At 48.8% G+C, this 25,830-nt stretch overlaps 1 protein-coding gene across 4 annotated transcripts in view; it reads right to left on the reverse strand.

Annotated features, from left to right (window-relative positions):
* Nucleotides 1-4,916: 4,916 nt before the first annotated feature.
* NRP2 (neuropilin 2) overlaps nucleotides 4,917-25,830 on the reverse strand; it is an 89,140-nt gene continuing 68,226 nt past the window's right edge. The window contains exons 15-17 of one of the 4 annotated variants that reach the window (XM_030951805.1): nucleotides 25,411-25,431; nucleotides 8,990-9,058; nucleotides 4,917-8,299 (exon numbers count right to left, since the gene is read on the reverse strand). In XM_030951805.1, the coding sequence (XP_030807665.1) occupies nucleotides 8,046-8,299; nucleotides 8,990-9,058; nucleotides 25,411-25,431 (344 nt within the window). In that variant the 3' untranslated portion in view covers nucleotides 4,917-8,045. Of the gene's footprint in view, nucleotides 8,351-8,989; nucleotides 9,059-16,487; nucleotides 19,386-25,389; nucleotides 25,432-25,830 lie in introns of those variants that run through there. The other 3 variants (XM_030951804.1, XM_030951808.1, XM_030951806.1) reach the window with 3 other exon arrangements.

Raw genomic sequence — 25,830 nt, forward strand, 5'->3', positions numbered from 1 at the left:
CCATGAGCACGTTCAAAACAAGGCAGACATTTAACTCTGTTTTGGGCAACGCTACTCTAATGTGGCTTTTTTTTTGCATAGCTCTCTCTTTTATGGTAAGCAAATGTACTGCCAACTTTTCTCTTGCTATGTACACCAGCGAAGGGAACCAGATGCTTTGTGTTTTCCTCCGAAATGTATCTGAATGTTGGTTTTTGTTTAGTGTTTCTGAGGGAGGGCTGGCTTACAGACAGCATTTCATAAATCCAGTCCTCGCTGCACACTGTTTCCCAACTTACAGCGGGTCCTGGCTGTGGCTCCTGGCTGGATTTGCGGTCTCTCCTCACACAGTGTGGCAGCAGCCCTGAGGCACTGAGGGGCTGATTCCCAGCTCTCCCACTCTCAGTGGGGCACGGCTGCCTCGGGGGGAGACCCCCCTGGAGGGGTCCCCAGTGAGGTGTGTGAAGGGTGTGGGGCTGGGCAGGCTCATCTCGCTGACTTCTTGTGCAATAGGCCATCCATAGCCTGGCCCCCTGCAATGGTCATGGCTGGAGACACATCCCAGGGGAGAAAATCTCCAGTTCAGGAATGGGGTTTGCTGCTTGTGGGGAGCAGGATGTGGGGATTGGCGTGGTAAGTGCTGCTCTGCCTCTGGAAATGGAGGGGTTTCACTCCTGGAGACACTGGGGCCATATGGGGCTGCCTGTGCCCACCTCTCTTTGCTGGGGGGCTCAGAGCTGCTGTTCTGCGTGGTGGGGGCTGCTCCTCCTCCTCCTCCTGTCTGTGCAGACCCGAGCTGTTGAAGCCATCCCAAGAAATTCTTGCTGTGCAAGAAAATCATGCAGTATTGGGCAAGATTGTCAAAAATACCTATGCCACCAGGGCACTTCTGGCCATTTTAAATAATTTCTCTTCTCTACCTCCATCAATACTTCTGCTGCTAGTTTTATAATCACTCTTCTGCTTTCAACTCCTTATCTTCTTTAGCTTTCCCTCTCCTTTTCACACTTCATGCCCTAAAATCTTTTCATCACCTTTTTTTTTTTTTTGGGGGGGGTGGTTCTGATTGGGCTTTATTTCTTCTCCTCCACCAGATTTATGTGAGTTGTCAAGTCCCGCAGCCGTTTGTCTCTGCCTGGTGGCAGACTTGTGTCCCACCCCCCTCCGAAATCAGATTCATGGCTGTTCTTTAAGGCCCTTTAATATTTTAATGCTTTGACTATAAATTCCATTTTTTTCTAAGCTTCAATCCTTCTGCGGGCCTTCCCGCGGAGGTTCGGGGCGCCCCCCCGCTCTGGCCGTGATTTGCGGCGTGTCACAGGCGGCGTTTGCCAGGGCTTTGCTCCGCGCACGGGAGAGGAGGGCAGGGGAGGGGAGCGGAGCAGGAATTCGCTTTTCCTTAAGCTCAAACGATTCTTCAAACCTTGACAGGAATTGACTTTTTTTTTTTTTCTTTCAAGACATGATTTGTTGTGGGCTTGTTGTGCTTTTTATTAAAATGCTCTCGTGGAGTGCTTAGAAAGGTTGGCTTTGCACAGCCTCAGCTTCCTTCTTTAATAAATGCAGCCTCGGCTTACAGTTTTTCCCTCTGATGTGTCAGCTGGGGGACTCACTCTCCATCTCAAATGCACCCAGACTGCTTAAATCATCCTTATTTCTCTCAGAGGGAAGAGAGACTTTTGCTCTCCAAAACTTTTCACACCCTAAGTTAATAAAACTTCTCTGCTGAAAGGGATGGATGTGACACTGTGCTGAGGATTTCATGGCCGAGTGCTGGATTATTGCTGTGGTGTAAAAGGCTCCCCAGCCTTGGTAAGCACATTGAACGTCTTCTTAAAATATGAGGTTGAAATGCATTTGGCAACGGCTGTGTTGCTCAACACAGCCCATCACCGAGGTGTCCTGTGCCTCTGCTGAAGGCACTCTGCTTGCAGGGCTGCACAGAGAGCTGGGCTGGGAGCCAGGGCAGAGCTACTCTGTATAAACCCCAGGGACCAGGAGGGCAAAACCCCCGCTAGAAATCTGGACAGTTTTTGTAGAGAAATCAAGTCTGTTATTAAGCATGAGATTGGCAGCTGATCCAAAGGGTGACAAAGCAGCCCTGCACTGCACCAGGAGGGACCTGATAGGAAATTATCAGCAACATCTGGGACAGCTATTTCCTCTAGGTTTGTAAACATTTAACCAAGGAAATGTTAGCAAAATCTATTTCAGCAAACAGTCCTGAGCCACCAGCATGGGCTGGCTCACCCTGCAGCCCTCCAGCCACTGCTGCAGCACAGGGAAGGAGAGCTGTATTTCTTCCCTTGATTTTTGGCACCCGGGCCGAGGCGGGGGTAGAGCTGCTGAGTGTTTAATGCAGTGCTTTCCATTTCAGATATTAGTAGTGCAGCTGAGTTATGACACAGGAGCTGAGAGAGGAGTCATTCCCTCTCAACACATTCAGGATTAGTTATTTTCCCATTAAACTGCTTTAGACACGGTGAGTTTGTTGCCTCAAATGGGTCACTGCATGTAACAGGAGTTGATAGGAAAGCCTAGTCCTACCTGATCAGTGGGAGTGACAACATGGACCTATTGAATTCAATGCAAATTTTGCTACAGATGTATACAGACCAAAACTCAGTGTCACTCTCTGCATTTACACTGCAGGGCTGAGCAGCCACAGTAAGGCTGAAAGGACACAGCAGGGACACAGCAGTGGTGGCACAGGCTGCAGTCAGGTTCCCAGTGCTCAGCTCACCAGGAGTCAGCACCTGGGGGTTGACCAATGCCTCTCATGGCCAGGTGAGTTTGTCCATTTAGGGTGTAAAGGGGGAAGATGTGAACTATTTCAGTGCAGCTATTGAATTGAGCCATCTAACTTTCATGGGAAGGGGCCATTGGAAGCTTCCCAATGGAGAGAATGTACCTTTATGGGTGTTTGTCATCAGGATTCAGGGGGCCTGGTAGTTATGGAGGCAATGGACAGGCTCCCTGTGGTCCCTTCAGGGATGAGGTGGAGCACCAGCCCCCCTGAGTCAGCCTGTCAAAGTCATTGTCCACAGCAAAGCTGGCACCAGGCTTTGCTCAGTCCTGTTGGATGGCTGGTGATAGTGCCAGGCTCCAGGAGACAGAGGCGTTCTTCAGAGAGACGCAGGAGAGAGTGAGGCAACGGGAGGCTCTACTTGCACCTGCCTGCAATTAATTAATTACGAATCCACTCATTAGCTCAGCCCCATGGCTCCCCTTAGTGCCAAGCCCCCAGCTGTCCAGAGAGCAAGTCATTATTTGAAATTATTTCCCATTAAATCCAAAAGAAAAGGAATATTTGAAAGAAGAAGGGGCAAGAGAAACAGCAAGGGTGCACACACGATTGCAATCAGCTCTGGAGGATGTGCAGGAGTGGCTAGATCCCCATCTTGGAGCAGCCTGAGAATGATGAAATCGATTTCATTAGCCTGCTCAGCCCCTGATTACTCTTGTGCCATGTGAAACAACCCCCATGGCTCCCCACAGTCTGGCCTCTGCTTGCAGTGGGTACCTTTGTGTTCATGGCAAATGCACCAGGGCACTCCGGGTCCCACCCCATCCTGCTGACTCCGCAGCAGCCCCATCCACGTGCAATCCCAGCTTGTGCGAAAAAAAACACCTGAAGATTTAAATTTCCCGAAGTGGGTACCTGCCTCCCCTTGGTGCCCAGGCAGCAGCTTCAGCCCAGCTCACAGGCTTCTAACCTCAGCCAGAGCACACATCTGCTCTGCGGGCCGTGTTTCTATTACCTGCTCTCTGCTGCCCACGTTAGCTCCCTCTCACTGCAGTGATTTACAGGCGGTGTTACGGCAGGACAGCTCTGACACTGATTGAGTCGCTTATCTGCCGTCTCCGTCCTGCTCCCTGACAGCCTCTCCCCCAGGTATCAATCTGCACATCAGTTCTTTATTCCTAGGTGAGAGGAGAGCTGTCAAGGTTGCAGCTACACTGTCATCTTCATCTAAGCTGCCAGCCACCCTTCATCGCTTAAAGACCCTCTTTAACACAAACGCTTTGGGAGGGGGTCACCGTGTTGGAGATGGCAGCAAAATTTCATTTGCTCTCAAGGTGCTCAGAGCTTGATGGATTGGCTCTCATTTGTCAGGGTGTCCATAAATAAACAAGAGTTTCCAAGCTGTAGGTTCAGCCCCACAGCTTCTCTTTTCTGCAGCCCTGCAGTGGCTCCTGGCTGCCTGCTACAGGGTACCAGGACCCCTGTGAGACACGAGGTTCCCCTGGGCTGGGCTGCCACCAGGGCAGTGTGACAGAGCAGAGGGAGGGTGGAGAAGACAAGTATGTGGAGCCAGGTTTGGCATTTGGATTTGCCAGGAGTCCCCACTGTCTTTGTGATGAACAGGGCTGAAGCTGAACTGCAGAACACCACCCCATCCCAGTCACTGCCCACTTTGGCAGGTTCATAGGATAGGGACACGCTGGGTACCAGCACCTGTACCCTGAGGTAGACAAACTGTGACAGGCTGGCCCCCACCAGTGCACTTTAGTTCTAAATCATTTTTCTAAATGACTTTTAGCCTAAAACTGCACTGGTGAGAGTGATCTTCTCTGGGATCACTGGCAGCATGAGGCCATGGCACAGGGTGACACGAAGGACCTGCATCCACTTTGGGGTTTGCTCTCAGATGCTGCTTTTGGGCCAAAGCAGCTTCCAGCCATCCCCAGCTCTGATAGGAGACGCTGTGTGTGTGCACTGGATCTGTGTTAAAACCCCATGTCACCTTGGTGTGCCACGCAGCCTGGAGTAATCCAAAGGGACAGTCAGTGCACAGCAAAGGAGAGCAGTGGGCATGGCCCTGCGTGCCTCAAGTTGCACCTCATTTTGCTGGGGCTTCTGCTACCCACAGCCCTCTTCAGTTTGGTTTCCTTGTTGCTGCTCTTTCATGAATAAAAAAGCCACTGAAACATAATCTCTACCATAATGTTTATTAAATAGTAATTTTAAAAGGTTTTTATACAAATCATATAAACACAGTTTTATTTTTTGTTTTGTTTTGTTTGTTTGTTACACCGAAGAATCACAGTAAAAGCTCTTTAAGTCCGTAAGTCCTGGCTCAGCCAGTAAATGGTCAAATACTTCGAACTGCAAACCTTGGAGAATTTCCATTTCTGCATATAATTTCTTAATGGTTTAATTCCCATGCTCACCTCCGGTACCTTCCCACAAAATGAAGTCACCCAGAACTACAGCCCGTCCATTAGCAACATGTCCTGCCATGGGAAGCCTGTGGAGGCAACAGCCCATTTAAGCAAAGGCATTAATGCCAATTTTCTTTTTCTTTTCTGAATTTCACAGAGGGAATTGCAATCAGCAAACCTAATCTATTTGCAGAGGAGGATGCAATGAATTGAATGCACCGATGACCTTTCCTCCCCTCCCTGCTGAAGTTACAATCAAACACAGTTTTCCATAGAACAGTAAAGCACCCGGCAGAGGTAAGTGAGGTATTGGCTGTGCAGCATGATCGGCCTTCTCTCGCCTGGCGAGCTCACACGCGGGCCCTGCCCCAGCTGCCAGGGGCCAGCAGGACACATGGGCTGGGCCCGTGCCACCTTAGCACCAAGGTCAGCAGTACTCCCCTGCCCCAGATCAAGAGATACATTAACACGAGTCAGTCCCACGGAATAAGTCACATACACGATACATACAGAGAATTCACGTGCGTGTGCAAACACACTATTTCTGAATATATCTATATATGAACTCTTCTCTCTGTACGCCTACTAGACACCATAACATCACCTTTTAAATTATATATTTTCACCTATTGTTTGCCTAAGTTGGCTTTTCTACTGTATGGTCCTTTTCCATTCATCCTTCCCCTCTCTGGTGATTTGAAGGGAATGAAATCATTGAGCAGCAGCAATCCAGCTTTGAAATGGTCTGGTACATTTCCTCTCACTGCCTCTGTTTCTTTTGTACAGTAAAATAACACCCCTGTGGAATTTGTCTGTGAAAAACGCCAAAGGAAATAAGGTGATTCGAAAGGAGAATCAGAGACACATTTACTGCTGTTTTTGTCGGGTGCACAGTGTGAATTAGAGAAATGGAGGCTTTGTGTGTGCATCTCTGCGTGTGTACACCGACCGCGGAGGTGCTGATGACGCAGCTGCTCTGTCTGCTCCCCCAGCACATGTGCACCTTTCTCACAGCAGAGAAGGGTTTTTTTCCCTAAAATCTTATTGTCTGAGGGAGCTCTTCATGAAACAGTAGTCAAATGTTCCTATTCCCACAGTACCAAGGAGCAGCTGTGGCACTGGTCATGTGTCCATGCTCATCTCCTCTCCAGATGTTGTGTCCCCAAACACCTGGACTCCTGCACGATGTGTTTGTGGGACTGGCAAACCGAGCTTCACAACACATCATGTCTTTGTCAATAGCAGTTGGTGAGGAAAATGATGCCATCCCCACCCCAAACTACTTGCCAGGTAAAATGTAAAAATCAGGACATGCCAATCAGGTATTACCAAAGAGCCCCTGGAAAAGCAAACCCAGTGTGACAGAAAGGTTTCTTATTTATGTATGTGCAAGCTGATAGAGGTGATCCACCTGTACTGAACTGGAAATGAGGGCATTGCTTTAGGGTTCAGCATTTCAACTCTTTTTTTCTCCATTCAGTTATGTTCATAACACTCCTGTCCCACAGCACAGTAGTAAGTGGAAAGGTACCAGCTGCCACACAATGTAGCCAGACCACTTGAAAGTAGAAGGACCAGAATTCTGCTGGGCTCTAACCAGCAGAGAGTGGTGAAGAAGAGCGTTTTGTGGGGAAGGATGAAGGCCTCACTTGCTATTTGCTACAGCACTGATCATCAGCTGGAGGAAAAATACTTCTAAGGCACTTGTTCAAAGTAAAAAAACAAAACAAACAGCTCACAGATAGAACTTGGGGGTTTTGCTACTGATCAAGAGCAGCACAGCTTTGCTCCAAAGGGGATGTGGTGGCAGCTGTTTGGTCCAGCAGTGCTGATGGCACCAGCTCACACCCCCAGCTCCAGGGACAAGGGGAGCATCAGGAAGGTGAGGGGGTGCCAGTGGGCACCATGGCCAGGCTCCCCAGGGCTGTGGGCATGGCTCCAGCCTCCTTCCTTGTTCATTTGCCCTTCCTGGCACTTTGCAGAGGCCTCAGCACTGTACCTCAAGTCAAACCCCAAGTGAAGCCCCCTTCCCAAAGCCATTGCCTAAGCGCCACCAACCCGACAGTCTCTATCTTTCATTTGCTGCAATTTTCTCATTATAGCAAAAAGAAAAATGGCAGGCTCAAGAGGGGTGGGAGATTCAAATAAAGGCCTTCCTGATGAAGGCCTCTGCTGTTGCAATCAAAGATATGGATTTAATAAATGGCTCTTATTCACAAATCACTTTAAGGCTCTTCAGCTTTTCTCAAAGAGGTGCTTCTACACATAGGGTTTCCCTTCTATTTTCTTTCTTAATGATTTCAGAAAGCACTGGTGTTACTGTTGACAGTAAAGCCAGTATCCCACCTTTCCCCTGCTACCAGGAGAAAGAAAGTTGAAGGTAAAAACATGCTTCCATTTTCAGGACTGCAAACTGCAGCTTCCTGTTCTTAGTGTGAAGTGCACAAATTCCTACAATGATATCTGGACGGAGTCTAAAATGGACAGGGTCTCCATGTGTATGTGTGTTATTTCTAAAGAAATCCCTCAGCCTTCTCAGCAACTTACAGAGAAAGGAGGTGGGAAATAACAATCAACATTTAGTTTCTCACATCCAAAAGGTAAACCAGGCTCCCTTACCACATCCCAGCCACTCACATCAGCAGAAAATGAAGATGAACCAACAAACAAGGGGCTCAGTCCCCCCTCGCCCAGCACAGTCTGGTTTGCAGGAAAGCCACTCGGTCCTGGTGGAGTGTGACCCGGCAGCAAGACCTGGTGGCAGGAGCAGTGCCTCTCCTCACTCCTGCTCCCCTCATTCCCTGTTATGGCATTCAGTTCCCATAGAAAACAGCAAAAAAGTACCCCCCTGCCAGCCCACCTCACCGGGCACAATGCCATGGGTGATCCCCAGGCACACATCAGGCCTCCGAGCAGCACTTCTGGTGGTTCATCTTCACCTTGTGCTTGATGCCGTCGTACAGTTCGAAGTTGTAGTTCTCCAGCGTGGTGGAGCTCCGCGAGGACAGCCCGGCGTACGAGCACGTGCAGTAGAGGAGCAGACCCGCGCAGATGGCCCCAAGGAGGACACCCAGGGAGCTCATTGCTATGATGGTCACCAGGATGGGATCCAGGGTGTATAGCCAGCTTTTCTCTTTGTCCAGCTTCGGGGTTCCTGGAGAGTTAGTAGAGAACAGTGTGTCGTTCCTATCCGATCCAAAGTAATCTGCAGTGGAACGGGCACTTATTATCCAGGGATCACTTTTTATTCCCCCCTTACCTTTTTTACATTTCTTACTTGGAGTTGTGATGGCTTTACAAGAAGTAAAGTATATAAAGGGGACTATCTCAGCAGGATTCACTAACCCAGGTCTAGAAATCATGTGAAGCACCAAACTACTAAGAAAGTTAGGCACCCTGATTCACTTTTAGACATCAGACTATTGACGTAGCGTGCAAGCATTCTAACCCACCAAAACTCTGGCCCTTCCAGTGCCACTAGGTTCAAAACTACGGAATCATTATGTCACAGGTCTCAGACTTAATTTTCTTCATTTACAAGTCAAAATGCCATGCAAGCAGCAATTAATGCTTAAAAGATCAGTTTCACTTGTCCTAACACAAATACAATACATTGACTTTGCAAGGTTGCTGGCTGTTGGAAAACAGGAAAAGAAAACCAATGCCTTTGAATGCTAAGCCATCACTTCAATGTATGTTCTCAAGTGTGTTCCAGCTCCTAACACCACTAAAGCTGAGATTTGTGAGTAATCTGAGCATCTGCTACTGAAACACAAGCTGTCACAGCTGAATTGTCCACGTGCATATGGACAACGTCCATGTCCATGTCCATTTGTATACCAACCTGGATCGTCGTTGTCTTCAAAGTCTTGCTCAGAGCTTGGGAAGTCATCCTCCATTCTCGGGAAGTTCACTAGAACAACAAAATGGGAAGCACTGTTTGTTAAAAGAGGCCTTCTGGCAGCATCATTGTCACTGGTCACTAGACTGTGAGACCAGCCAGAAGAAAGTAATTGTTAAAATACTACAAGGCTCTTCCTTGTGGAAGGAGTAGGAACTAATTTTCTTCCCTTGGCCAAAGTCAATGAAGACTCTTGCACACTTGAGAGAAGAGGATCTTCACACTATGTCACATTTCATAACCACCAGATCACCAGCTTTTAAGAAGAGGGTGAGCAAAAAGCAAAGAAATCAGACACCTTGAATAGCACTAAAATATTGTCATTGGTGCCTCCATAATGGCCATAATTCACTATTAACATGCTCATGGGTATTACCCTTACACCTTTGAGTAGGATCTTAGTGCCTGTCATTACTTGCCACTAATGCTGGATCCATTTAGCACACACTCTGCTTTTCATATTTTCCCATATGTCTGACTGGATATAGACCTTCAGTGACACAGTTCCTCTTTGGGTTTCAGATAAATTCACAGTAATTTGAGGAATTTATGTGTCTTCATTATATGTTTTAATACAAAAGCTGTTGAAATGGAGGGAGAGGCAAATGGCCATATCTAGGCCCTTATGTTAACATTTCCCTGATCCAAATTCCTTTTAGTGGTGACATCTCTTTCTATTGTTCAGCACAGACCAAGGACTAGCAACCAAATGCACATATTATAATCTGAGCAGAAGTTATTTTCCTGTGCAGTCTTCCTATCATTTTCTCTGCGTACAGTTACCATGGCTCTTTTCCACTTTTCCAAAAGAAAATGTCTTTTCATTTCAATCTGTGAAGAGTTTTCGAAGCTGACTGTAACTTGGGGTACTCAACTGAGAAGGTGTCTTGAAATGATCAGGAATGCAAAAAATCAGGGACTAGAAAGCTATAGAAGTCACACCTTGGAAGCAGTTGTGGTTGGAACCAAGATTACTTTATGCCTTGTGCCAAAATGGCAAGAAGACTTTAAAGAGGTTACTTACAAACAACCAAAACTAAAGCTTGTAACTTGTACCTAAAAAGCCACATGCAAAGAATTTATTCAAAACCTTACAAAAGAACATTTCTGCATATTTGCATGGATATTTAGGACTTGAAAAGGCCTCCTGAATTGTCAAATACACTTTTTTGCTATCCCAGACAACTGTGTCAGGCAACGCATGCCAGGGACATTTCAAGGTTCACTTCCAGAGTGGGTCTCTGCTGAAAGCCACACTGCCCCAACACCACTTGACCTCTGCTGGAATTAATGACACCTTCTCATTCCTCAGGCAGAATTGTATCTGCACCCAAAGAATGAAGGGATTTCTTTGAATTTGCAAGTGAACCTGGCAACAGGAAGGCTCAGAGCCCAACACCTGCCCCTCCTGCCGATGAGTTCTGCATCGAGTGAGTCAGTTAAGCTGACTCAAGGCTGCTGGTACCTTGTCGAAGAAACACAGGTGCATGCTGCCTTCTGTAAATCCTCACTTTAGCGGTGAGTTCACATGATTTCTCAACAGTTCTTGAACTGACAGGCCCAGATGGCAACATCTTAGGGCTGGGAGAACTGCCTGAGGGCCTCTTGCAAACATTTAGATCCAAACATGTGGAAAAATAACTTGCAAAGCATTTCACACGTGGAGACATCTGAGCTGCTAGTCACCCATTGGAAGACAAGCAGTGAGATTTGCCATCCGTGTCACCCACACAACCCTACAGAAACTGTATGTTGCTCAAAACTGTATGAGCAGAGGTCAAAATTAGATGACAGTCTGCCCAAGGAATCCATGTGTGGAGAAAGGCTCTTGGAAGTCATCTGACATTCCATATTGTAGCTGCTCTAAATTTTGTGTGAGAACAAGCTAGCAATTTGATCCTTTTGTAATTTCCCAGGGTAGCCTTGAGGGAAAAGCCAGAAATAAAAAAGTATTGGTTAATCAACACTTTCAAAAGAACACCAGTTCTTCCAGCCTGAAAGGAAGGAGCACTGGGAAAACTTGAAAAGAGAGAACATTTATACAAAAAGCCCAGCCTAGAATCTGTTTACTCTTCTAGTGATTTGCTCAATTCCCCACGCTAATACAACTCTTAAGTCCTGCTTAAATGATATCTTCCTACTTGCCTATTTTGCTTCCTCCTCAGGCCCTCATTTTTCTGTTCCCCACATGCCATTTCATTGCTATTTGATTGTATGTTATCATGCAGGGCTCTACACCCTCCGGAAAGCTTTAGAAAAATGTAATTCGACGTTTCTTTTTCCATAGTGGGGCTTCTCGAGTCATTAACTGAATCAGCTCAGGCTGTGTGGGTGTCTGTGGGAATTGAAGCTGGTGGTCTCAGTTCAGTTCCTAGTGGAGATGATTTAGAATCTAGCCTGTCACAGAATCTAGCCTGCTGTTTGTCATCAGTTAGGCTCCTTTGGGACAAGTCCCAGCAATACAGTGACAAGTGGAGCAGGCCACAGAAGGCAACTCCCTTAGAAAGTGGTCCCCAGAAAAGCCCTGCAAGCTGGTGGGCAGAATGGGAGAAACATACATCACTGTATTGTGGAAAGCTGCTTCCTTAAAGGTCAGATTTCAGGCACAATTTGCCTTGCATTTTAAAAGGGAAAAAGTATTCTGGAGAAAGGTAGTCAAGAAAGTTAGGGGGAAACTGTAATTAAATATGAGGAATGATTTTCCCTGAGTGAAAGGCCATTTATAAAGCCCGTGTGCCAAATGATAGCTGTGAGCACCTAGCCAGTCCTGGCCAAAAGATGATATTAGCAGTGATTTTGGAAACAGCCAGATGCCAAGAAAGGCTGTTATCTCTTGGATCTGAGAGCACTGCCAGCTAAAAGGCTAATTTACGGGACCTGGAAAAAGAAAGATAAAATTCTAATCAGACACGGGCTGATTTAATACCATGTTTGTATGAACTCACATGGAGGGAGAGCAGGAGAGAATTAGTATTTCCAGAGATTAAAGAGTTTTAGCGTACATCTGTTTTAAAATAGTAGCAGGGGTGGGAGGGATTGTGCCAGGGTGGACAAGAGGGGCAGGAGAGCAGACAAGTGTCAAGCAGTCTGGTGTCCCACACAGACATACACATGTCCCTTGCAGGAAAGCTCTCCAAACCTGCCCAAGGCAGCTCACCTCTCCAAAGCTGAGCTCAGCTGTCTCATGGTCTGGCACGTACTTCCCACCACCACAGGTGCTCAATGCCAGCCCTCCTGCACGGGCTTACCAGCAGCACCACCACCTCTGGCACAGACCTCCCCACCAAGCCAAGAACTATTGCTTTGGAGAGAACACCCAGCCCTGACTGCTGGAACCTGGACACGTTCTTCCAAGGCAAATGACAACTGTCAAGAAAAACATTGCTGTTTCTTTCCAGCCTGACTTTGTCTGGTTTATGTCCAGGCACCAGGTGCTGCCTCCTGCCAGGTCGCTGAGGGAAGCTCAATCACCCTGGAGCAGAGCTCTATCACCTGGCATCTCTCTCTACACACAGGCATTTGCAGATTATCTGTGGTGTCTCTTGGAGTCTTTCTGGCTGAACAAAATGAGCCTCTCAGCAGGAGATGCCTTTCCCAAACAATATATCAAACTTGCAGTAATTTCCAGCTCTTATTATTGCCTGCCTAGGGCCACTCTGGCACAGGATAGCCTGGCCTGAAGAGCACCCGGGATGCACTCCCACCATCCCTGTGCTCCTGCTCCCCACTTTCTGCAGGGGTCCACAAGCTTTGGGGCTGAAAGCCATGCACCCGGTGATGGGTGCTTTGTGAGCTCTGCTCCTTACAGTCTTTCATTCCCAGTAATATCTATGGCTGTGCCTGCTGGGACAAAAAAAGCAGAGTGTGTAGGAGGAAGAAAAACAAATTGCTGGTTTTGGGGAAATAAGCAGCACATGGTTGTTTCCCCACTGTGGAAAGGACTCGAGGGCAGCCAGCTACACGCTCACCCCTCTCTCCTGCTGCTACAACATCCCCCTTGGCCAGTGCTATCCTGCCCAGTGAAGGGAGCGTAGGAGGTACTCCGCTGCTCTGCTGCCAAACAGGTGCCCGTGAGGGTCTGAAACATTAAATACAGCCAAAGCTAGGAAAACGGGGTCAGAAATTGACATTTCCCAGTCTTGGCATAACGAGACAGAGCCCCGGCTCTGCTCTCATCCTTGCTTTTCTCTCTTTGCTCATTCCCAGTCCTTTTCTCTCCACAGCAATAGTGTGACTCCAACACACATCACTTTGTTTTGACACGGCGGAGCAGCCGCCGTGGCCTCGCCTTGACACCGCTCTGCTTGGCGCGGCGCAGCGCTGCTCCTCTGGCTGGGAGCCCCGGGGCTGGCGGTGGCACCTCCCACCCTCGGCAAATGGAGAGGCACTGCTCACAGCAGCAGCACGGGCTCCAAGCAGAAACACTCCCTCTGAATCCCCCATTGCTCCATTTCCAGCTGAAAATCCACCTCACTTCTCTCTTTCCCACTCCTCCAGAAACACAGGACTACTTTAGTTTACAGAAGGGATAAATCCCTGCCAAATTTCAAATTAAAACAGTGCTTTGGCTACAGTTGAGCATTAAAGAAAACAAACAAGCTGCCACTCCCTGGCCTGGCCTCCCTCTGCAGTGCAGGAACCGCTGGACCTTATTCTCGGATTGCCTTGGGGCTGCCCTGGTGGCGGCCAACTGTGCACACCTCAGATCATCACAAATCCATTGTCAAACTAGGGGGCATGGATGATCTCGCAATCCTTGGGCTTCCCATATGAAGATAAGGTGGGAAAGTATGGCTGGGCAGCTAAAGACCCCCCATCAAAAGCACTTGGAGACATGGAGCCAGGCTGGGCGTTTGGTGTGGAGGTGGCCATGAGCAGGCAGCTACTTCCAGCCCTGGTGCCCCTCCAACATGTGGCACCTGGCCCTGCTGCATGCACCCAAAACGAGTACCCTGCCAAACCCTCCCTGCAGCAGACACATGCCCCATTGCAGCCTGACCCCTTCTCCAGCCCTGCTTTTGCACCTTCCCTCAGCAGCAGCACCAGGCCAAGGAAACAGTGGCGGTGGCATGTGTGTGTACGGTGTGACTGTGGCATTATGCTGTGTAATCCTCTCCCTCTCCCCCTCTCAGCTCTGGAGAGCCCAGGTAAGGAGCTGCCACGCAGGTTCTGTGCTCTGTGCTGAGCTCACCCACCCCAAACTGAGCGGCTCCTCAGCAAAGGGTGGCACTGGCCCCCGCTGCCGCCCCGTGAGGGCTTGGAGCTGGGGGAGAAGCTGGCAGCCCTGTGGCATCCTGGTATGCTTATCACCCTGCCCGTTGTTGCTGTTTGTTTTTACAGTGCAGTGGCTAACACACGATGCCTCAAACTGGCAGTCACGCCTGCAGTGTCTGCTGAGAGCCGCCAAAGCCTCTGATGGAGGAGCTGTGGCAGAAAGCCAAGCGGCTGTCCAAGCTCGCCTCGGGGCCTCGCCTGCTGTCTGCACGCCTCACTCTGCCCCTGACACGGGCTAAGTGGGGGCTGGCCCTGGTAAAGTCAGCAGGTTTTCACAGGGTTTCCAGAGGAACAAAAATCCAAACACAGCCCCACACACAGCCTGGTTTCTACCTTGCTCCCTTGCACGTGGCAGCAGAGGCGTTTCCACCAGGCCAGGCAAAGCCAACCTCACCCCCACAGCCCGGGGACAAGCCCTGGGGACCATGTGCCAAGTGCCATCCTGCAGGTGCCTGCCCTGGCAGGAGGCTGACCCAACTGTGTGGTTGGTGACTAAGCTCTGCAGCCTGTTCCTGCCCGATCAGCCGTCTCAGGCACGCTGATATTGCCAAGGCACAGCACCGCCTTTCCCACGGCACCCTTTGCTCTGCCAGGTCAGTGCTCCCTCTCTCACATGCCTGTGAGGCACTGGCTCTGCCCCAGTGCTTACAGAGAGTGCCCATGGACGCCCTTCTGCTCCTACAGCACAACACCAACTGCAGAGATAAGATTAAAAGATTGACACCATCGCAGCACATACCACTAGGGAGCCACGCCCAAAGCCTCCCGTGACACACAGGACACAATGCTGTTCCCTGAAAAATAGAGCCCCCTCTGCTCCCCCAAAAAGTTTTCCTCTTTTTTTTTTCAAAGTGGACGCTTAAATGTCTGAAGCTACTGGCAGAAGAGTTTGCATCAAAATGACACTAAGCTGTATTTATTTCCTTAAACAAAGCATGCTAATTTTAGCTGCTTTCTTCCCTAGGATGTGCTGCAGCCTGAGCAGCACCCAACTCTCCGGCCAATCTGTCTGTGGCGCACGTACGGAATAATTAATCCTGAACGATTTCTCCCTTTTCGTCTGTTTACTTAACAGAATTTTTTTCTTCCTTGTTGGGAAGCCATCAGTCAGTCTCTCCCTCCCTGTTTTTCACATGTGCATATTTGTTTTGAATTTTGCTTGAACAGTCGCTGAAGTGTACAAAATGCAAATTACAAGTGTAATTTGCTTTGCTGTACAATTACAGGGAAAAAAAGCCCTCTCCCAAAAAAGCAGCATGGGTGCTCAGCTTTGCTTGTGTTTGAATAGCCAGTGTGAGGGATCACATTTGAATTATTTTTTTGTTGATGGCCTGAATTCCTGGTAAAGTCAGGAAGTTTCATTGCAAAGCTGAGCTTTATGCCAGGGTAAAGAATATGAGAGAAGGAAAATAAAGAGGGAAGGAAAAACCTCTCAAACTTGCAGCAAAATATATTTCACATGAAATGTGATGCTGCTGACTCTGCTGAAGGGGTGAAGCGTGCACATAGAGAAGATGGGAAGCAGAACTGCTGCAGCAGAGGTCCCTGTAACAAGTTGGGAGGACTCAGGTGGAGGGAAAGCAGGGACCTACACCTGTCCAAACACTCCATACAGGTCCCCTGCACAGTCTGACACGCAGAAACAGGGACTGCACAGAAGGGGAAAGGAAAGCATTGCTCCTTTCATTATTAATTTTGCTAATGGCTTACCCATTTTTTGCTGAGCTCAGGGAGAGAGCATGTGGCTCAGCTGAGCTGGCAGCCAGGCCAGCCCCAGGGGCCCTGGAAAGTCGGATGTCCTGTCTCCAGGGGCCCCAGCTGGAGAAATTCTGTGTAATCACACTGAGCAATTTAGCACTTAGGCAATGCTGGTGAAATCCCCAAACAATCCCAAGAGTCAGTCCAGCCTCCCAAAACTCCCACAAGGCCTGGTACAAATGTAATGGATCTAAAAGCTGCTATTAATGACCCGATCCTGAGTGCAGCGAGGCAGGGTGCCCACAGCATCTGGGTTGCTGGGAGCTGGGCCTGCACGCAGCAGGAACTGGAGCTTCACTTGGCTAAAAGGAATAGCCCTGATGCTCCAAAGAGTTTTGGAACTCTGCTTTGCTTCAACCAACAGCATTCTCATTAGCAAAGAAAGAAGAAGAAAGAAAAACCCCAGATATTTGTATAAAAATATCATCATTTTATTACATTCCACACAATACATCTTCAAAGAATTTCAAATTTCCACAAGATATTTTTCACACACAGGCAACTGGGCAATGCTGGGGATGTCAGGGCTCAAGGAGCAGGGGAGAACCAGGAGTAAAAAATCTCGAAGTGACCTTCTGTTTTGTCTTTGGTGATTTTGGTTTAAAAGACAGGGTGCCACATTCTCCTCTCTGACACACCAATGCACACTTGCTAAGTCTGTGGGGGTGAACCTGGTCAAAGTGAAATCGTCTGAACTAGGGAGACTGAGCTGACTTTGGAAACAGGACAATATCATCTGCTGACATGGTTTGGGCTGACCTGAAAGTAAGCACATGCCAGTATTTCACATCTGTTTTAATTTGCAGCTGACTGAGGGGGATAGGAATCCACATCCCAAACCAGATGCACTGCAACACCAGTGCTGTGTGATGAGGAGGCTCACACTGAAAGCACCCTGGCCCTGGAAAGCCCCTCTCCAGAGACCTTTCAATGGCACTGCCTTCCAGGTGGCAGGAGCTCCCTGGGTCTGCTCTGGCCCTGTGGGACAGGCATGTCCCTGCTGCTCTCCAAAACCTTGTGGGAGCCAGGCCAGGTGCCATGAGCACCCACCACCCTAATGTGCTCTCCATGGCACATCGCCCTGGGCTTTTCTGCACTCCTTGCTTGTTTCAGCCACTTGCTGCTGCACCTGAGAGGATCTCACTGAAATCTGCTGTGAAACCAGCACGGGGAACTGAAACTGGCTGCACGAATTAAGGCAAGGAGGGGGATAGAGTGACATCCCCATTGACAGAGATCCCTTGGGATAGGGCTATGCTGCAACAGGGGCCAATACCACTTCAGCACAGTTTGTATTTTTATTTTTTTTCCCAGACCAAAAGGCAGCTCAAGACTGCAGGGAAGTTAACAGAGCTGCTCATCTTGATTCATTTTATGCAATATTAATGGGCAAAAGAGGGATGGGCACTAGCAAGTTTAGAAGGGGGGAGGGAATCTGATCAGTCATCACAGATGGACACAAACAAGATGGAGAACCTTGCTCACTGGAGGTACTTTTTTTTGCCTGCAAACAGATTAGGGTCAAAAATTCAAACTACTTTTGCATGTCATCATTCAGTAATTTATATAAGGCATTTCCACTACAATACACTGGGCCATTCAACAGTCAGAGGCATGTGGAGGCTCCTCCTTGCCTCCCCAGTTAAAGCAGCAGCAATAGCTGGGCCCCCCAGGTGCACTGGCTGGGCTTGGCTTGCTAGATGTTACTGGTGCTCTAAGAAGCAGAACATTAGCAAACGCAAAACTGACATTCTAGAAAGTCAATGGGCAATTTTTATGATTCAGCAGCTATGGACTGGGCAGAAGGAAAAAAATCAAACCCGGAAAGGGGAACTATACTTCTCCCTTGAACATTTCTAGCAGAAAGACAAGGAGGAGCCCTCTCCCCCTTCCCTGCGTAAAAGCAAAACCATCAGCACCCAGAGTGAGGATACTTATTAAATAAATAAACCTTCAATTCTCAAGAAACTACAGTATTTAGCATTCACTAAGACCTGCTGAAGTCTATGTGTTACCCTAAGGCTGGCTTTAACAGATACAAACAAAACATTCATTATGAGCTTCTCTGATATAAGGCAACTTTAAATAGATTCACTTGCAGGTGGGGGAAGAGGAGGGCTTCCCCTCCCTCTTCCAAACAATGGCTGTGTTTTCATGTTGGCTGCAGAAAGAATAAAATGGAGAGATCTCTTGCCTTTTGAATGTCTACAGACCTCTCTGGATTCTTCTAGCCACCTGAGGCGGACATTCCTACTGCCCAGCCTGGCCTTTTCTCAATTTGCACCCAAGACACTATCAAACAAGAAACCCAGCCAAAGCTAGATAAGGCAACAAAAAAGCATTGCTCTCTTCCCCAGGTAAACAAATCAGGGCATTCACCATAAACACGCCCCAGACCTTCCAGAGAGGAGGTGGGAAGGAGGGAAAATTAACAACAACAAAAACAAAAATAAAAGCATTCCCTGTGCAAGTAGAAGCAACAACAAGCAAATTAAAAAGGGGCTGTTTCTAAATATACATTCAGTCAGTCAGACACACACAATCCCATGCACACTCACACACGCAGGTTTAGCACATGCACACGAGCCTCACACACAAGCTTCCAGGCTCACCATCAGGTTCCCTTGCAGGTTGCCTACTGGAAGGAGAAAAAAATCCCCAAAACCCAAAGAAGCTGACCAACAACAACAACAAAAAAAACCAACTCCCCAAACAAACACAACAAAACAAAATAAACCCCCACCTGACACCCCAAGTATCCTTGAAAAGTAATAGAAAGGGAGCGTTCACTTTTGAAGTGAAAGGGCGGTGTGTCTCTTCTGGCGATCCAAGATGCAGCATTAGTTTAGAGTTTGTAAAAGATTTGGGGAGGGCTGGGGGACAGAGAAGGGATGGAGATATCTAAGAGTTCACACGTATGCTAGGTAAGGAAAAAAGTGCAAAACTGAGGCAACGTATTTGAAGTCTTAGTTTCTGTCTGTCTGTCTGTTTTGTGTTTTGTTTGCTTTCTCGTTCCTGTTCGGCTCTCAGCAGCGCGAGCTGGGGTCTTGCTCTAGTTTTATGGTTAGGGTGGGCTCCACGGCCACAGGGGCCCCGTTGGCATAGTGGGAGGTTTTGTAGGTGATGGAGTGATCACTCTTCTTGGCCGCATAGCGGAACCGGTGGTAGTGGAGCACAAGGGCCAGCGCGACGGAGACCAGCACCACAACAGCACCTCCGGCGGCAATAACGTAATACCAGTAGGCTGGGATGGGCTGCACTGACACCGTGTCCACTGTGGGCTCGGTCCCTGGCAGGAGGGTTGCCCCTGGGGAGGAGACACAGAACAGGGTTGCTAGGTGGGAGGCATGCAGACGCACAAAAAGAAACACACATGCTTTCAAGAGTACAGCACGGAGCAACACGAGGTCCCACAGCCGCCTCCAGATACAGGGCGCGCTCCTAGGGGAGGGCACAGCCTGGCATTTGCTGAACCCACATTTCCACGGGCCTTTCCCTTCCCTTTTAATTAATCAGGCTGCCTGGAACGCAATACAAATTCCATATGCACTATTATTACTGTTATTTTTGGCATCAATGAATGTTTTTTTCCCTTCTTTATTTTGGCCATCTCCAGATCAGCCACCTGGTTTTGTCTCCACATGGCAGATGTTGTCAAGCAGTGACAAAACACATCATGTTTGTAATTGGAAGTAAAGCATAATCTCAGATGGTCGAGGAAGTTACCACAGGAGACTGGGAAAGAGATTACAGGGAGAAGCATTTGTCATTTTTACAGAAAACACAGAGAAGAAATTCTCTGTCTGAAAGTGCTCTGCGCACAGGTCTAGTCTCACCAGGTGCCCCATTCACAGACCTACACAGATTTCCTTACTATTTCTTGAAGCAAGAAGGGATGGTAATAATTATTAATGGCATGGGCTGCAAAATTCAACCCAATATTCAGACAAGAAACTCATGCTCTCTGCAGCTTCAGCAAGCCAGGACTATGGATTCATGCTGATAAAGCACCACACCTCGGGAGGGCTGGAGAAGCACCGGGCTCCCTCGAGCTCACAGGCAGGCAGTGCCCACACTCAGCCCAGCTGTGGCCAGCCATTCCTGCTCTTGCAGCTGTGCTGTGTTGCAGGGCAGGGCTGCCGGGCTGCTGTCCCTGGCTGGGTCACTCGGGGACATCCTGCACACATCTGTGGCTCAGGGGGCCCACACAGCCTGCGTGCACCGGCAGCGCCCACGGCAGAACCGCTCCGCGCTGCTGCTGGTCCTGCTCACGCTGCTCCCACCTCCCCGGCAGCACTCCCGGGGAGAGCTGCAAATAACTAGGGAGGGATGTCTTTTTGCACCTCGTTTATTTACTGGTTGCTTCAAGGGGGCTGCAGTCCCCAGGGAAATTCTCAGGAGGGTTTGCTCTGCTGCTGGACACTGACCCCCTTTCTGTGCTCACCCTCTGCTCCTGCCCCTGGCTGGCTAGTGGGGGGCAGCCCCCTCACTCGGTGCTGGCCTGCAGAACTTTGGGGGCTCCTGGGTTTGGTGTCAGCACATTGTTGAGCTCTGTGCTAACCAAACTCCAGCCTGGTTTCCTGAGCAGGCTTGGAGGACGCCAAGGGGAAAACACAAAACAGTGCAGGATGCACTCAGCATTGCCAGCAGCAAGGGCATCTTGCAGCACAGCCTCTGCCCTCCCCTACAAACACTGCCTAACAGCAGAGTCACTGGCTGGAAATTTGGGATGGCAACAGCTTTGCAGCTAGTGGCACAGGAGATGAGGCAAAATGATGGTTCCTCTGCCACTCACAAGGCTTTACTCCTGTCCCCATTCCTCAAAAACTGGGCACAGGGACTAAAACCAAGAATGAACAGCGCACCTAGATGAATAGCTACAACAACAAAACCAAAAAACCACCTCAAAAGCTAGAAAAAAAAACACACAAGCAAGACAAATCCTGCTTTTATAGAGCAAGAGGCTGGGAACCACCCACATATTTGTCATTGTAGGCAAGGAACTCGGATGTCTCAGGAGAAGCCTAACTGCAGATATGCTGCTCTCAACCTGTCTCACCCCAGCTGCCCCTCACCATCAGGAGTGGGGGTGGCCCTGTCCCTCCTGCCCCCCAACAGTGCCTGCAGAAGGGGCATACAGGCTGGGCTGTATGCTGAGGATGGCAAAGGTAGGGAGCAGGCAGCCCTCTGACCTCCTTCCCTAACTCCACTGGCCATGTTGGTTTGGGGAATGAAAGCAGCACATCCCTGTGCCTCCCCCAGCAGCTGTTGCCCTTCACCTGGCTGCATGGGGGCGGCAGTGTGGGACATCCCACGGGGGCTGCTGCCAGCTCCCTGGGAGGCTGAGCATGTTCAGTGCTGCCTTGAGCGTCACTGATAACCCCCACTGTCTCCCTGCACAGATCCAGCTGGCTGAGCTAGCCCAGACCCGAATGTGACCCAGCACCATTCCCAATGGATCAGCAACACCTCTCCTGTGCCTGACAGCATGGAGGTGCTGGGCTGACCCCCAGGGGAACCCCCAGGGGCTGCTTGCTGTATAGAGGCCACTTGTGTTTACACTTGGTGACAGTCTCTGCTTACATAGCACCTTGTTTCAGTGAGAGATTTACAAACAAACAGCCTCTCACACCACTGATATGCACCAGGTCCCATGGTGGGAGCTGGGATGGGGAGAGGGTCAGGTGTCAGGGGTGACAACAGCCCCTGAGTCTCAAGAGAGCAGGAGGAAGGCTTCTTCCTGATGGTTGTACACTGCCCAGTGGAAGGCTGAGTGTACAAAGGGTGTGTCTGGCCAGAGAGGAGCACGTGCCATCGTGCCCAGCCTGCAGCCCTTGCCCCTTCCCTGTGCATCTCTGCCTGCCTGGGAATGGAGTGAAGCAGTATGATGTACTGCAGACGATCCTGCTTGTGGGAAAGATCCCTTGGGGACCTCAAGCTGGCTGCAGCTTCAGGACAGCCCCTGCTTGGCCCTGACCCACTCCAGATGTCCCAGCCAGGGCTTCAAGCATGAGGGTGGTGCAGAGCCCTTCCTCAGCCCCCGTTTCCGCACCGCATGGTCCTGCTGAGGAGATAGCAGAAGTCTGGAGAGTTCATTTAGCAACTGAAGTCATTAAGGAATCACACTCAGTTGTCTCTAAGCCCTAATGAAGCCAATTCCCAACATTAATGATTGTTCTTCCTTACATTGCCAGACACTAAATATAGCTGCCCATCCACTCAACACACAGAGCTGATGTTATCTGCTCTGTTTTTACTGGCTCTGTTGCTCTCTGGAAGTTTTCTGTTATATTAGTGGAAAAGTTCACTGCTCAGGGAGATGGAAAAAAAATCCATCTTCTTAATAATTTTTCCACTCCCCTTTGCCTTCTGCCACACACACACACTTGCCCTTCCTCATTTATTCACTAGTGCTCTCATCTTAATAAAGAACTGCCTCCTGCTGTTGCTGTCAAGTTTGTGGCTGCTGTGTTTATGGCACAGCTTGGAACACCAGTCAGTGGAAACCTGATTTAATCCCTAGAGGGTGGATATTTTATGTGTTGTGCTGCTGGTCCTCACACCTCCAACCTGGCTAGTTACTGCCCCATTCTCTTTCCAGTAGGGAACACTCTATAGGGACTAGTTTTGGAGTTTTGCACTGAGAATCAAAACCCAAAGAAGGAAAAGCAATAGTCATCTGGGAAAGAAAAAGGAGAAAATCCTTTCCAGAAAGCTGCCTGGAGGGCTGCCTGCCTTGCTCTGCCACTGCCATGTCACAGCTCATATTCCTTCCTGAAGTCACTGACATTAACTGCTGTGGACAAGCAACACAGCTGGACTTTTCAGAGATGACACAGATGAAAGCAAGTATTACACTCATCTAATCTGAATGCCACAAAACCAGTGTCAGTCTCAACCCCATAACTGCTACCTGTCATTGCTCCAGGGAGATATCTCTATCTTGACTTTAGGATACCGGCCGGGAGAGAATCCACCAGTGCCAAAGGCAAATTCTCTCTGTGGTTTGTCTCCCTGGTTTTTCTCCATACATTATTTGGAATATATATCTTATTTTTCACCTGGTATTTATCCAGTTCCTTGCTTCCAGACACTTGTTGTACCCTTTCTTTGAGGGTGGAATGCATCAATGCTCAAATGCAGTACAGTTGAAGCACACTTTCCTGGTCCTGTAAGGTCCTGACCCACTAGGTGAAACATACTCCATCTACACAAATTCTCTTCTTATTATTTGCTTTGTGATCCTGGAGCCTGGAAGGTGCATAATTTCAGCTTTGCTCCCAAGCCAGGAGAGGAAGGATTTACTATTATTTTTAATGGCATCTGACTTTTTCAGCTCATCATGTAATTGCAGGAGTGGGGGCTATAGAACATCTCAGTAATTCATGCATAGTTTTTTCTTTCCAGCTCCATTTTTTTCTCCAGCCAGGGACTTCTTTCCCTCATTTCACCCTCCCCTTCTGTTGGGCATGTCTGTCTCTCCCTCATTTTAATTATCATGTAATTGCCTCCAGTCTTCATCTTCACTTCTCCATCTTTTCCCTCTGCACTTTACTTTTTCCCAGGTCACTCCTTCCCTCTGTGCCATCTATTCCTGCCTGTCATCCAGGGGAACCTTTTTAACCTTTTGCTGCAATTGCAATTGCTCCCCTGTTACAACCAATGCTAGGATGTCCTTGAGGGAGCCAGGAATGGGCAGGAGCTGTTGGAACAAGCTGGCAAGTTCCAGGGAGAAGGGAAGGTGTGTCTGTAACAGCATCTGCCTGTGGTGCTCAGGGACCTCACTGTTTCTCCCCAGCCAGTGAGCCCTGGGGAATATGGTGGGAAAGTGGAGGCACCCAGGCAGCAGGGCAGGGGCAAAGGGGAAGACAAGCAATACGAATTAGCAGGACTTTAGAATAGACATTAGAATAGAATGTGAGGACCCAGAGAGGGGTTCAAACTGTAACTAGTCTCAAAAGACAAGGATGGTGTTTGCAAAATAGATACCAGACCAGGCCTAGGAGAATGCAGACCAATGGTGGAAGTCATGAATGGTTGTGAGGCTTTAACTGTCACCTGAGAATATCACAGCAGCTTTTCAGTAACACCACAAGCCTGAATATCAGATAAATAAGCCTATAAACAAGCAGAACTGAATTCCCAGTTGTTACGGTATGGGTGTGACTGTAAAACATGGTGTTAGAGCCTGCATTTGTCCCTCACATTGGTAACACTCCACAGCCTGAGTCCCCAGGGACAGAGTCGTGCATGTTCCTTCAGTCTCGGCGCCTACTTTGCCATTGCTGCCACAGCTCCCAATGCACACACCCAGGAGAGACAGCTCTGCCACATGGAAATGCAGCTGCTTCTAGGACAGTCCAGCCATATCTTACAGTTCCCCAGCACAGTACAGACATCATGTCCCAGTGAAAGCAAAGGGCATGTTGATTCAATTGACAAAACAACTCTCATAATTAAGGGGAGCTCCAAGTTTGCTCTTCATCACAGCACAACCCCCAGACACATTCCTGAAGAGGCAGGCAGGAAAACAAAATCCAAATTTAAAAAACACATAAACCCCTCAGACTAAACTGATGTCTGCAAAAGTAGATAGCTTTTCCCACCCCAGAGCAAGACAAACAGCAGCCCCCCTGAAAACAGAGAGGCAGTTCCTTGGAGTTCCTCACCTTTTCTCCTACCCTGCAGGTTTGATCAGAGAAGTGTTGGTTTCTATTCTCCAGGCTAGCATTAAGCTGTTAAATGTACCATTTTCACCTTGTTTCCCTTTTATTCACTGTCACCTTCAGAACTTCTGATGGCAGTTTGCTCTCTCACTTATACCTCCCAACTCCCTTCCCCTTCCAAGCAGACTCACCCCACCCTCCTTTGCCAACACTGAACATGCCACTGCCAGAGCATCTGTGAACTAGGGAACCACCTTCCCTCACAACAATGTGAATTACTGCCACCAGATTTCACTTTTAACTGGCCACTCTTTTTTTTCCAATTTAAGTCAGTTGAAAACTACTCTTTACTTTTCAGCCTTCCCAGGCTTAGCTGCTCTTCAGGAGCTAAGTGCTTCTCATGATGGCAGGTTTCCTAACGCTATTCAGTCCCAAGACGGGGGACTTGCCTGCTTGCCTGTTTTCTGTCACCTAGCAGAAGTCAGAGGATGCCATCTCCTGCTGCTGTGGTGGGGGAGGTTTAGTACACACTTGCCATTTCAGTGCTCAGAACATTTGCTGTTTGTACAAGCACACACATTGCTTTCCTTCGATGTAAAAGCCCATGCCAGCAGAACAAAACCACTGAGAGAAGTGCTGTTTTACCTGGAAAGTAGGAGTTCTCACCTGGGAAAGCTGTGATGGGTTCTGCAGAGGAAAAACAAAAGCTCATGTTAGAGAGGGGAGTGTTACACACCAAGCCCCCAGTTCACATCCCCGTTGATTTGCAGTGGCTGAGCGAAGCCGGCTCCCACAGGAGCCAATGACTGTGAACAGCACAGGGAGCCAGCCAACCTCAGCCAGGACCGTGAGAAACCTGGCCCCAGCTGGGGACCAAACAGACACAAAAAGCTTTGACTCAAACACACTTCAGAGAAAAATATGTCTGAGGTTGAGGGTCATTTGTATTCAGCCTGGCTGGCCTGAGTCATCCAATGACAAAGCCTCACCTGGCCCAGTGATGAAACCCTGAAACCCCCTAAATTTCCAAAAGTGGTTTTGGTTTCTGGCTCAACTCTGGCACTGCTTCTCACATGGAAACCGTGT

The sequence above is a fragment of the Camarhynchus parvulus genome, chromosome 7 (genome assembly GCF_901933205.1).
Source record: "Camarhynchus parvulus chromosome 7, STF_HiC, whole genome shotgun sequence".
Taxonomy (NCBI): domain Eukaryota; kingdom Metazoa; phylum Chordata; class Aves; order Passeriformes; family Thraupidae; genus Camarhynchus; species Camarhynchus parvulus.